This window comes from Pyricularia oryzae, chromosome 5 (genome assembly GCF_000002495.2).
Source record: "Pyricularia oryzae 70-15 chromosome 5, whole genome shotgun sequence".
In the NCBI taxonomy this organism is placed as follows: domain Eukaryota; kingdom Fungi; phylum Ascomycota; class Sordariomycetes; order Magnaporthales; family Pyriculariaceae; genus Pyricularia; species Pyricularia oryzae.
The window spans coordinates 1,432,261-1,444,672 of NC_017852.1; the positions used below are offsets into that span (position 1 = coordinate 1,432,261).

Here is a 12,412-nt window from a genome sequence, read left to right on the forward strand (position 1 = left end):
CATTTTCGGCGCGGAGCTTTGGCCTAGTCGATTCCACCTAACCGCACCTACTCCGACCGCCTTGGGGGTAAATTCTGACGTTTTTGAATCGGCGCTTCTCGACACTCTACATCCGGAGACCGACCCGTGCAAGGCGAAGAATCTCTAGCCTGCGTTTTTCCCTGTCGGCCGCTTCTTCAAATATTAATTTACCGAAAAGACAAAGGTGACCGGGCTTAAACACAAACGGAAATGTCCGAGAACGACTTGCAGGTCGGTGCTTGCCCCGCTCGAAGTTCCCTGGTCGACCAATTATGGCTTCAGAGAAGAAAGAAAAAAATGCTGATAGGCAAAACTGCAGGAGCGACTCCGCGAGTCTGCAAAGGCTTTCGATGGCCTTTTGTCCCTGATCCCAGCTCAGATCTACTACGGTGACCAACAACAAAACGTATGTCTTGTATATTTCTATCCAATGACGCGACAGCAAAGGTGTACTGAGCTCCCTGCTCGCCATGCTCCCCCCAATCGTCTCTTACCTACATCACCAGTAGTGAAGACAACCGCCTAGCCTACAATTTCACTTTGTGCTCTGGTTCAGCCCGACTTACCGCTCTGTCTTCATTCAGGACCAATGGAAGCGGAAAAAGCATACCAAGGCTGAGAAGAAGGCCGCAAAGCTTGGCAAGCTCGACCCCGACAGCGAAAAGAACCGCACCGTCCAGGAGGTACTTGAAGAGAGGGCACGCAGCAAGCGCAAGCTGGAGGATGTTGATAGCGCGGCTGAAGATGAAGCGGAGCAGGATGGAGATGATATAAGTCTGAACCTCGAGGGCATCGAGATGGAACAGCCCCTCAAGAGGCAGAAGACTGTCGAGAGCGAGAGCGAGGAGGGGGATGAAGAGGAAGCCCCCGCGGCTGAGGATGCGGAAGTCGTGGCTGATGATGATGGTTCCAAGACTCTTTCTGCCAAAGATCAGAAGAAGCTCCTCAAGAAGCAAAAAAAGCTGGAGAAGCTGGAGAAGAAGGCAGCCAAGACCAAAAAGTCCAAAGATGCTACCGACGAAGATGCAGAGCCGATACCAACACCCAAGAAGGCCTCCGAAGCTGCTGAGGCTGAAACGCCGCGCCCGACCACTGAGGAAGATGACCGCAAACCGGCGCCGGACAGTGAGCTGGCTCCTATCGAACTTGCTGGACTGGAAACAAACGACGGCGAGGGGCAGTCCGAAGCATCATCAGGGGAATCCAAATCAACTTCTCCAGTATTTGATACAGACTTACAAGCAAACAACGGTTCCGTGGAGCCCGCCAGCGCGGCAACTTCCATCGCTTCAGCTGCACCATCAGAAAAGGCCAAGCCCGCAAAACTACCGTCCAGCACATCCGACGCTTTTAAGGCCCGTCTTGCCGCCCGGATCGAGGAGCTCCGTAAGGCGCGCAAGGCTGACGGTGCCGAAGGAAAGCCTGCAATGACGCGTCAGGAGCTGATTGAATCTCGGCGTCAGAAGCAGGCCCAGCGCAAAGCCCACAAGCAGGAAGTGCGCAGGTTGGCAAAGGAGGAAGCTGACCGCAAGCGCGAGGAGGCCCTAGCCAGCGCACGTACTTCGCCGGGAAGCTTCATGAGCCCTCTGCGCCTGGGTGGATCTGACGCTGGCTCAGACTCGGGTACCAACAACTTTGCTTTTGGCCGCATTGCCTTTGCTGATGGTCAGCAGATGGCACACGACCTCAGCTACGTCAAAGACGAGAAGAAGAAGAAGGGCCCGTCGGACCCCAAGACGGCTTTGGCCAAGCTCGAGGCGCAGAAGAAGCGCATGGCAGGGCTGGACGAGGACAAGCGCAAGGAGGTTCTCGAGAAGGAGACTTGGCTTGCTGCCAGACGTCGGGCAGAGGGCGAAAAGATCCGCGACGACGAGACGCTGCTGCGCAAGGCGGTCAAGCGTAAGGAGCAGGCAAAGAAGAAGAGCGAGCGCGAGTGGGGCGAGCGCAAGGCCGGCGTCGAGAAGGCCATCCGGGAGCGGCAGAAGAAGCGCGAGGACAACCTGCGCAAGCGCCGTGACGAAAAGGCTGCTGGAAAGATGGGCAAGAAGAAGGGCGGACCGACCAGGCCCGGTGGCGGCGGCAAGAAAAACCGCCCCGGCTTCGAGGGAGCTGGTTTCGGCGGCAGCAAGAGGAAGTGAAGGACCAAAATTAAAAAATTTCTTATTCTACATCATGTCATTGTTCAAGATAATTCTTTTGTCAGGCGCAGGCGGAGTTTGTTGGCGTTTGGCGTCTATGGGGGCGCCGTGGATTCGCTCTCTTTCTAACTCTCTCATGTTCACGCAAGTCTCTCTTGCCCCCGCATTGGATCGTCATCGAAATAGCATTTGCAGTGGTTTCAAGGTGAAGGTTGGGAAAAAGAAAATAATCTCTTTTATAAAAAACGAATACATTAACAGGAACCGAACGCTTGACTTATTCTTTAAAACTGTTGTCCGCATTTGCCCTGGTTAATTATCAAAAGTAACCAACTAGTTGAATCATGATAAAAAAAAGATGAAAAGAAAAATGAAAACGGTACAGAAAAAATCCCTCCTTTTTCTTCCGTAAGTAGGAAAAATGACATTCTACTCCCAAGCAGCAGCTGTTATGCTTGGCAAGTCGAGAGGGAAAAAAAATCAGAAATGCGGCAACACTCTACGACCGTCCGATTCATCGTTTCTTTTTCTGTCGTGGGCACCAGGTTTAGGCTTTGTTCGACTCTAGGACCAAGGTTTTTGTTTTGTCCCTCCAACGCCTTCCTATTTCGGTCCAGGAGACGGAAATTAAACATTGAAACTCCAACGTAGGGCGAGTAGTGTTTTGCGAAGCAGGCCGTCGGGGGGTTTAAGGGTGGAAAAGCCGAATGCCAATTCACTGGTGGTGGTCTCGCAGGAGGTGGTGAGCGAGCGGAAGAGCTTCGTAAATTGGGTGGGTATTGTTTGTGAATTTTTTTCGCGTCTGGGTCGACGAGGGTTGAATTTGGCAGGAGTTGTTCATAACAGTGAGTCGAGACGAGTGAAAACGCTCAAGCATGCTGCGACGACTTCGAGTTGGAGTTCTTTATCTTTGCCCTTTGCGATTTCCTGTAAAAGAAAACAAGCAGAACAGTCAGTCACAATGCTATACATATCATATGGATTATATTCAAACGAAAGCACAAGACGGGGTAGAAAAAAATGCTTACATCACTGATAACCTGGGGCAGGTTGGCACCGATCCCGTGTGCCGTGGCCTTCTTCCCAAACGGCCACTGGCTGTACTCTGCGAGCAGCTCGTCGGTCTGGGCAAAGGCGCGCTCGCGGGCCTCGTGGCCGAGGGTGCTGAGGGCGTTCTCGAGGACGTTGGCGGCGTAGGCGGCGCAGACGAGGGCGATGGTGCGGCTGTAGCGGAACTCGAGGTTCTCGGGCAGGAACTGAGAGCCGGGGAGGACGACGGTGCGCTGGGTCAGCACGTTGCGCACGCGCCGGCGTATTTCCTCCTTGGCGCCGCCGTCCACCACGGGGTGCGTGGCCATGTCGAAGAGGAGGAAGTTGCGCTTCTCTGTGCGCAGGATGCCCTTGTCCACCAGGCCCTTGGCCAGGCGCTCCCGCACCTGCTTGAGCTGATAGCCAATTTTCATCAAGTTCCAGGTCTCGCCTATTGTGGGGAGTTGCCCAGAGCAAGGCCTTTAGTTAGCATGAGGAGGTGGGATGGGCTGAGGTGGTGGGTTGTGGCCGATAACGACGGAAAGGGACATTTGTGTGCAAGAGTCATGTTCCAAGGGAGCAAAGAGAGCTTACCGCTCAGCAGGTCGATCCATGAACTGACGCTCATCTTTTCACTCGACTTCATCAGCTTCAAGGCCTCGTCCAGCAGTACCTCCCCGGTCAGCGAGTCGTCGATGACCTCCACCAAGCGATCGGCCAAGGGGAACCGCCGCCTGGAGGGGTCTTTTTGCATGCTGATGCGGCCGCGGAAGGCCAGCTCGATGACTATGCAGCCGCGCAGGGCATACGAGATGTTGTCGTTCCAGAAAGACAGGTAACCCTGCTTGTCCTTCAGGCCGAGCAGCAGGACCTCCTCCATGAGCGTCAGCTTGGGCTGCTTGCTGCGCTCGGCGCTCTCGCTGATGTCGCGCGGGTCAAAGGCGATCTTGTGGCCGTTCTCGCCCTTTTCGTAGCTCGTCTCGGGCGCGCTGCTGCTGCTCTCTTTTTGAAAGTTGCTCGACGAGTCGGATCGGCCAATGGCGCCCGCGTTGCTGCTGCTGCCCTCGTCGCCGCCGGCCCCTGCGCCGCCGCCTCCGCCTCCGCCTCCGCCACCTCTTCGGCGGGTCAGGCCGCCCGATGCGTTGGTCGACATGGTGGATGGATGTGTTTTTGTGGACGAGAGGGCGGGATCGAAGAGGGCAGGATCAATTCAGAAAAAGGGGGGGTGTTTTGTTCGGTTTGCGGCAAACGTTGGTTGCGCTTTACAGGTTTAACGAGCGGTTGCTTTTTTTTTTTGGTGGCGGCCGATTTTGGGTAGCTCGGGGCGTTGCGTGTGTCGTGGCACGTCGAGATGACTTGGATAAGGTTCTTTCCAAGTACTTTCTGGTACAGCTTTTTTTTTCTCCCCTATCGTCGGGAGGGTTTCTGAACAATGTCGTACTGACAATTAGCGCAAATGGGTTGCAGCAAATAGCAATGGGGAAACCAATTGCAAAATCCGCTTGTTGGTGAGCACTGTGCTCGGTTTGATGGGCTGAGTAAAATCTGGTTCGTGGTCTCTGGATAACAAAAGGTCAGCTCAAGTTGCTGCGCCGCTACGTGCAATGTGGACTAGACTGGGCAGAGGCTCTTTGTGGCGGCTCCTCCCAAGGCTGAGAGTTTGCACGAACTTGCCTACACCCAAGGTAAGGCCAGGTAAGTTACCTCGATGGACCTATGGGTCGGTCCGATCACCCTCAATCAATGGAATTGGTCGTTTGAGCCAGGGATGGAGCGCAGGGAGAAAAAAAAAAAAAAAAGCCATTCATTAGCAGCACCCAAGTCATTGGGGTCCTCCCTCAAGTCTCCAGTGTTCAGGGTAGGTGGTGGGGCTTATTTCCACATAAGCAAATCATCCCTTCAGGGGAATCCGAACCGGGGGAGGTGCAATCAATCCCTTGATTGTTGGTGCTGTTGACCATCCACTTTCAATTGGATTTGATCTCGAGCTCTCACTCACTCAACCGCTGGTTCTCTTGAATATTGTCCCATTGTATCAATCAAAGCAAACGTTGAAAAATCACGAGCACAGCGTCCTGGTTAGTCAAGCTTGTCTTCATCGAATTACTTGGCCATAATGACCTGGCTACTGCTCCAGTGCACTTTTTCCTTTGGGTGCTACCCCACATCCGATTCCGCGACCGTTTGGCGTCCATGCTCCGCTCCAGTTGCGTCCTCAAAGAAGCAATATTTTGAGAACCTCCAGGCTCCAGCATCTTGATCATGCCCCGTTCTCGAGGGTTCTGTGTTCTCCTGCAGATCTACGGAGACTGCTTAGTTGGCCTGAACGATGGCCTCACTGTCAAGATGATAGTAAACTCTCGGCAAATCCGCCTCGATGAGCTAAGTAGAGCTCTTGAGTGGCGCTTATAGCCTCTGAATACAGGAGAATCAAGGGTGTCAAATACTTGAATAATGTCCAAGTAGTCTTGGACTTCGAGAAATGAGAGCGGTTTCTTACTCCTCATCCCATGTCGACGAGGTTTTCGAACGCAAATCACTTCGACAATGGGGTGGGTTATCAAGAAACGAAAAAAGACACAACATCGCGCACTGCGAGAGTTTTTCGTGCGTGGCTTACATGGCCCGGCTGAAATACTTGATTTAATGACCACTACCGCAGTTGCGAGATGCAAGACTGCTGGCACGGATCATGGCCCCCATATACCTACCGCCTTGGTGCTTTGGAAGGCAGCCTAAGCAGCTCGCCTGAGTCGTCCAAAAATGCTTCGGCATGCATGAATCACCACGGTTAGCAGCAGAACTGGTGCAGGGTACGCATTGACCAAACTTGAGCTGGCAAGATCTTGACTGTTACCACCAAGCCGTCGGAATGTCACTTTTGCGTTGCGATCAACATGCTCCCTGTCGAAAACGAATTTGCATTTAGCTGTCTTTGTCCAACATGACTGCCCTCCGTTTGCCCACCAGAGACGCGACATATACGTTGATTTCCTGTACCAGGAAGCTGGGCGCGACGTGACCGTCATCTAGCATTGAAGGGCTTGCAAGTGCTCATGGCGGCGGCAAGAATCAACGGCGCCGTCGTCATTCCAATCATCCTCACAACTTCATGTAACGCACCGTTGGACACTCCGGGGAAACCGGCTATCACCATGACTGACACCAAAATACCAGAATGGGAAGTTCCCAAACTCAGTCGTTTAGACACGTGAGTGAAGATGGCTGACGGACTAAGTCAAAATACTTCAACCTCATATGCGCTGGCCCATTACCTGAAACCCTTACTCGGCCGGAGCAATTTATGTCATAACCATATCATGCCAGTGTTGTTGCGCCTGCTGTCACTGTGGCAGGCACATGAAAGGTTACACAACGCTGGTGCGATCTTTGAACCCTTGCAGCCACAATACCACAACCTGGGAGAATCCTGCCATGTGTTTCCACACAGGATTTCACAGCAATCCCATATGATCCAAGCCTGCTCGTATGTGGCGTGGTGTTGAACTGGGTCAACTTGCACAAACCAGATATTTCAGTCGTTTGTATGATCAAGTATCTAGCATGATCATCTCGACGGCTCCGTGGCAGCACACGCACGTCTTACAGACCCAGGATACGCCAGACATATCACCAGTCCTGTCTTGAAACGCAATTTCGCACCCATCTCTGGGTGTAACTCCGATCCTGCTGGCAGATGGGAATCTTCGGGTCTCGCCCCTGAGAAATAGATTTGGGTCCGCCTGTCTCGGCTATCTGCGTTACACTGCCGACGAATATGCGATTCAGCTTCCTAACTTGACAGTTTGGTATTGTAGCCGAATGAGGCTCCACATGCTCCGTCGACTGGTGGTTGAGCTTAGACGGCAGCTTTACTGATTGCACGTGAAGGCAACTCGAGCAGGCCTCTCATTGTGATGCCAGTAACTGACCAGTATACACTTGTGACATGGTTTTTAGTGGATGTGCTGTTTGATCCCAGTCGGAGGGGGGATATGGCTGCTAACATCGCGACACCACGGCTAATCCGGAAATCTACATATCCAGGACGGATAGTCAAGATGTCCATATTGGCAAATCGGCTTCTCTCAGTCTGCGTCTGTAGTCTCATGATACAGTGGAATTATCCACTGACGTACCACACTGACTTCTTCTAGCCTGTCATCACTCAAAACTATTCATCAACATGATCCAAAGAGTGTCACTCTTGTGGTGCATGGCGATGGCGAGAGCCCGACACAAGAGCAGTTAACGTTGCTTAGCTTCTTCGCAGCCACACTGAGGCCGCCATGGTCTGGCCGCGTCTTTCCAAACACTGAGACCTTTCTATCAATGTTTACGTAGAGGTAGAAGACTCGGATCCCGGCTGGTGCTTCTTTTTTGGGAATAACGTCCATGGTCATGTGGAACGCACGGCACGGTAGCCGAGGCCAGGCTGTATCGGTGACCCCTATAAAGCTCTTGTCCTCGTGTGCCATCTTCTACTTTCTTCGATCCAGAAGTTCAAGTCCAAGCTTCTGTCTCTCGTTTTTACCGCCGTCATCCGTCTTACCAGGCCCTCGATAGATTCTGCACGCCGCTCTTTACTGCGTCTCGGTGACCACTCTATAGAGAGAGGCTCACCATGAAGTCTTTCACGTGGCTGTGGTTGGCAGTCGTCGCCCTGGCTGCTGTCGCATCGGCTCAGAAAAAGCGCCTCTTGTTCTATGGCAGCGTGGAGTACAGAGAGTGGCAAGAAGCTGAGGATTTAGGCTATGAAGGTCAGAACTTATTGGTGCCTTGATCGATCCCTCTCCGAAGTCTCAGGCCTAGCTAACATCATGCGTTTGCTCTAGTCGTCAACGTCACCGATGCTCAGTGGCGCTCTTACACTCAAGATGATTTTGCCCAGTTCGCTGCCATCGTTGTCCAGGATCCTGACTGCAAATCACTTCCGGAAGTTGACAATCTAAGGTTGCTCGAAGAAACCAAGACCAAATGGTCGCCAGCGGTGACGGGACCCGTCATCCTCATCGGCACGGATCCCTCATTCCACGCCGGTGACTACGAAGGAGCCGTGTCTCTGATCCGGGGCGGACTGAATTTTGCAGCGTCGGGCAATGAGACGGGGTTATATTTTTCGCTCTCATGCTACTATCAAAATGTCGAAAAGGAGATTGTCTCGGTGCTATCCGAGTTTGGTACCTTTGAAGTGCGAGGCCAGCTGAGCTGCTACAACGACGCACATCTGGTGGCAAATTCAACAGCTCTCTTGGGCATAAAAGATGAGGACCTGAGCGACTGGTCCTGCAGTGTCCACGAGGTCTTTTCCAACTACCCCAAGGCTGGCATGCGCGGATTCGAGCCCTTGGTGATCGCTCAGGGGGCTACCGGCGCCGGGAACTTGACCTTTGCAGACAACAGCACGGGAGTCCCCTACATCCTTACAAAGTTTGCCACGCCGATCGGCTGTGGAAATGGCATATGGGAGTCCCGTCTTGGCGAGGAGTGTGACTATGGCGACTCCAATGGCCATGATAACAGCACTTGTACCCTGTCTTGCAGGTGCATATATGGGGCGTTGGGAAATGGAACTTGTTCGTCTGTTAACAACTCAACAAGTTCATCCACCACTCGCGGGTTCAGTAGCACGCTTTTCACTAACTCGAGGTATGTTGCAACTTCCATTCGTAGGTGAGGGTGGTCGCTGACGATGCAGTAGCTCCACGGCTACTTCCACTACCAGCTCTTCAGTAACGGCAACGAGCGAGGTGTCCAATTCCATTACAGTCATTACGGTTGTGGTTACGTCCACCGTTTCTATCAACCCGTCATCCTCGTCTCTCACTACATTCACGACAGTGTCCACTTCTACCCTCTTACCCCTGACATCAGACTCATCGGCGGTAAGCTCTGAGACGACAGCTACTCCGGGACCGTCAGTGACAACGATCGTCATCACTTCCACTGTGTCCATCAATCCCAGTTCCTCATCTACCACGACAATAACAAGCGTGGTGCCAATCTCTGGCTCAACAGCAAACTCAGCCAGCGCGTCGCCAAGTTCCGGTTCTGAGGTTTCCACTGTTACTTCTGTTGTGACATCGTATGTGTCTATCAATCCAAGTTCCTCCTCGGAAACTGTATACACGACTGTGTATGTAACCGCTATACCTGCTGGATCTTCCGCTTCCCCAACGGAGACCCCGACATCTACGATCAACAGTCCATCAATCTCGACCGTGACTTCGGTAGTGACCTCGGTAGTTACCGTAAACCCGAGCTCTTCGTCAACCACCATATACACCACTGTCTATCCCACAACGATTCTGCCACCAACACCCTCTAATGCTGGTCAAGTATCTTCTTCATCATCAGGGACAGCTGTGTCTTCCTCGAGGCAGTACACGACAATCACTTCGGTTTACACTACACTGGTCACCGTGAATCCCAACTCGATTTTCACCTCGTACTACACGACGTACATTACAGTTCGGCTCGGACAGATCGCCACCACGGCTCCTTTCCCGAACTCGACAGCCATCCAGACGGGATCCGCCACGTCGACTTCCGTCTTCAACGTGACCTCAAGCTCGATATTGGTCACTGTCATACCCACAACTAGCGTCTCCTCCGTCTCACTCTCCTCTGTCATCGTCACCGTGATTCCGACCTCGCTGATCTCCACTGTGGTCAGCATCATTCCCAGCACGGCTGTTGGGAATATTTCGCTGAGTTCCACCTTGGTGACAGTCCTGCCGATAACCTCGACGGCCGGGGGTCAGGCCACCTCGTTGTCGTCCGTGGGAAGCAACTCTACGCAGCTCGTGACAGAGACTGTGTCTTCTACCGTCACTCTCCCCCAGCCATCTGGATCAGTGACGTCTGGGTCGGGAGCTAACTCTTCTCAACTTGTTACGGAGACTATCTCTGCCACTGTGACTGTTACCCCGTCCTCAAGTTCGCAATTGATATCTGCCTCGGGAACTAGTTCGTCTGGGCTTGTTACAGCGACTGTCTCCGCTACAGTCACCGTTATCCCATCCTCAAGCTCACAGGCGCTGCCTATCTCGGCAAGCAATTCTTCCGGGCTTGTCACAGAAACTGTTTCGGCTACTGTTACCGTTGTCCCATCATCAATTTCACAGGCTCTACCCATCTCAGGAACCAATTCGTCCGCGCTTGTTACTGAAACGGTATCGTCTACGGTCACTGTTGTCAGTCCATCGGGGTCACAGGCGACATCAGATGCGGGAGCTAGCTCATCTGAGCTGGTCACCGAGACTGTCTCTGCAACCGTAACCCTCACCCGGTCTTCGGGCATCCAGCAACCCACTTCAGACGCCAGCGCATCAGCTAGCAACTCGGATGCGCCTGTCACTCAGACGTTGTCGTCGACAGTGACAGTTAGCGGCGCGACGTCATCGGGGGCGCAGTTGCCAACCTCAGGGGCAGCAAGCGAGTCAAGTTCATTCACAGAGACATCCACGGGAGCCGCTGCAACCTCTCTGTCGTCTGCAGACGCAACGTCAGTAGTGACCACTGGGCTTACTGACGCGATATCCGGTACTAGTACTGGAGCAGACACCGTCAGCACTACAGCAGTCGTGACCAGGACTCCCTGCCATGGTGGTGGTGGCTATTCACCCGTGCCAAGTGGCGCTTCTACGTCTCTCAGCGATGCGCAATCTACGTCGCTTACAGATGCAGTGTCTACATCGCTTACAGACGCCTGGTCTGCCTCGGTCACAAGTGTTCTCTCTACTTCGACTCCAGGTCCGCAGTACACCTCGCTTCCAGATGCTCAGTCTACGTCAATTACAGATGCCGTGTCCACGTCAACCACCAATGACCAGTCTACGTCAGCTACAGATGCACTGTCTACTTCGCTTACGGATGCACAATCTACCTCAAACAGCTGGCTGACTTCGACAACCATGACAGTTCAGACCACTGAGGGTGCATTGCCCACCAGCGCCGGATCCGCGTCCGTCTCCAGTGATTTCTCAACCAGTCTCACGGCGCCCTGGTCGACGATAACGAGGCCTCCGTTCACTGTTGTTCCGTACGAGCCGACCCCTTGCGTAAGCTGGCTCAGCTACGTTACGGAGGTGTATGTAGTTTTGACTACAACTTGTGCGCAGGGCAGCGTTAGTAAGTTTGACCCGGCCGCATCATGCCCGGAACCTCGGAAGTTACACGGATGACTAACAGACTATGCTGCGTGGTGAACAGGCACAACGACCCTGACTGATCGATACACGACCGTGACGACGTCGGCTTGCGCCACTCAAACTGTTCCAGAGCCGTGCTACGGCTGCGTCGTGGGAGCTCCAGACGCAGGAGAGGTGGTTTCAGTTACCGTGGTGAGTTTCTTTCCTTTCAGCCTTCTCGACGTCCCTTGTGTAGGCTCACTTTCCCTAGGCATGAAAATATATACTGACTTGTGCCCATTGATTGGCCACGACAGACTTCAACTGCAAGCGCGGTGATCATACCTGGAGAGCTACCCATCGCTTCCGGTACAGGGCTCGGCTTCCCTCAGGGCCCTTCAGAATCAGTGCTTCCTCGCAAGGAGAAGGCTGAGGCTGGCAAGGGCGCCGTCGTCACCGCAGGAGCGGGCCGAGTCAACGTTGGTCTTCTTGGCCGAGCCTGGCAGTATTTGATGGCCTGCCTTGTTGGTTTTGTCATGTTGATGGCTGTTTGAGAGAGATAATATCACCGATGAGCGCCTAGACTTCTTTTGTTTTCCTTTTTTACAGTTTTACTTCCCTCCACTTGCGACTGATATGCTTTTTTAGCATGCAGTCTGTGGAGATGACTTACCTTCTTTCGGACTTATTTTCTTTTGTGCTTTTGTATTTGACAAGAGAAAACACCAGGCCTTTTGTTAGACCCAAAGTTGACAATGCCACACGTGTCTGCCTGCATTTGCTTCGTGCCTGTGTGCCTGTGTGACTGGACTGTATGGTACTGGGAAACATAGGTGCGCTGCTCGTGTGATGATTCGGTGGCTTGATTTGCTATCATAACGATCTGGAGCTGTGAAACCTGCAAAGTGATATTATGATCAGACCAAGTAGCGAGCAGGAGCTTATAAGAGCTTGCGCTTTGATTTTCCAGCCGCCCATACTGAGTTTTTTGTACGGTCTTTGGAATGCCAGTGACCATCACTCTCAGTAGTACAACTTTAGAAAGGGTTTTCGGCAGCGGTTTCAAGGGCGACTTTGATTGTAGACCCTAAC

The 12,412-nt window shown here is 53.0% G+C and overlaps 3 protein-coding genes across 3 annotated transcripts; 2 read left to right on the top strand and 1 right to left on the bottom strand.

The window, feature by feature from the left end:
* The first annotated feature begins 8 nt into the window (after positions 1-8).
* On the top strand, positions 9-2,400 carry MGG_00840 (uncharacterized protein). Its single transcript, XM_003718091.1, has 3 exons — positions 9-252; positions 341-427; positions 606-2,400. Exons 1-3 carry the CDS (start codon positions 232-234, stop codon positions 2,157-2,159), a joined length of 1,662 nt encoding a protein of 553 aa, XP_003718139.1. The 5' UTR covers positions 9-231; the 3' UTR covers positions 2,160-2,400.
* A 596-nt stretch (positions 2,401-2,996) lies between these two features.
* On the bottom strand, positions 2,997-4,341 carry MGG_00839 (vacuolar protein sorting-associated protein 74; the record flags this gene model as incomplete). The annotated part of the gene is made up of 3 exons (XM_003718092.1): positions 2,997-3,086; positions 3,188-3,639; positions 3,783-4,341. The coding sequence occupies 3 exons, from the start codon at positions 4,339-4,341 to the stop codon at positions 2,997-2,999; spliced, it is 1,101 nt and encodes a 366-aa protein (XP_003718140.1).
* A 3,363-nt stretch (positions 4,342-7,704) lies between these two features.
* On the top strand, positions 7,705-11,940 carry MGG_14655 (uncharacterized protein). The gene is made up of 5 exons (XM_003718093.1): positions 7,705-7,948; positions 8,024-8,837; positions 8,890-11,321; positions 11,403-11,533; positions 11,638-11,940. The coding sequence occupies exons 1-5, from the start codon at positions 7,813-7,815 to the stop codon at positions 11,872-11,874; spliced, it is 3,750 nt and encodes a 1,249-aa protein (XP_003718141.1). The 5' UTR covers positions 7,705-7,812; the 3' UTR covers positions 11,875-11,940.
* Positions 11,941-12,412: the final 472 nt, after the last annotated feature.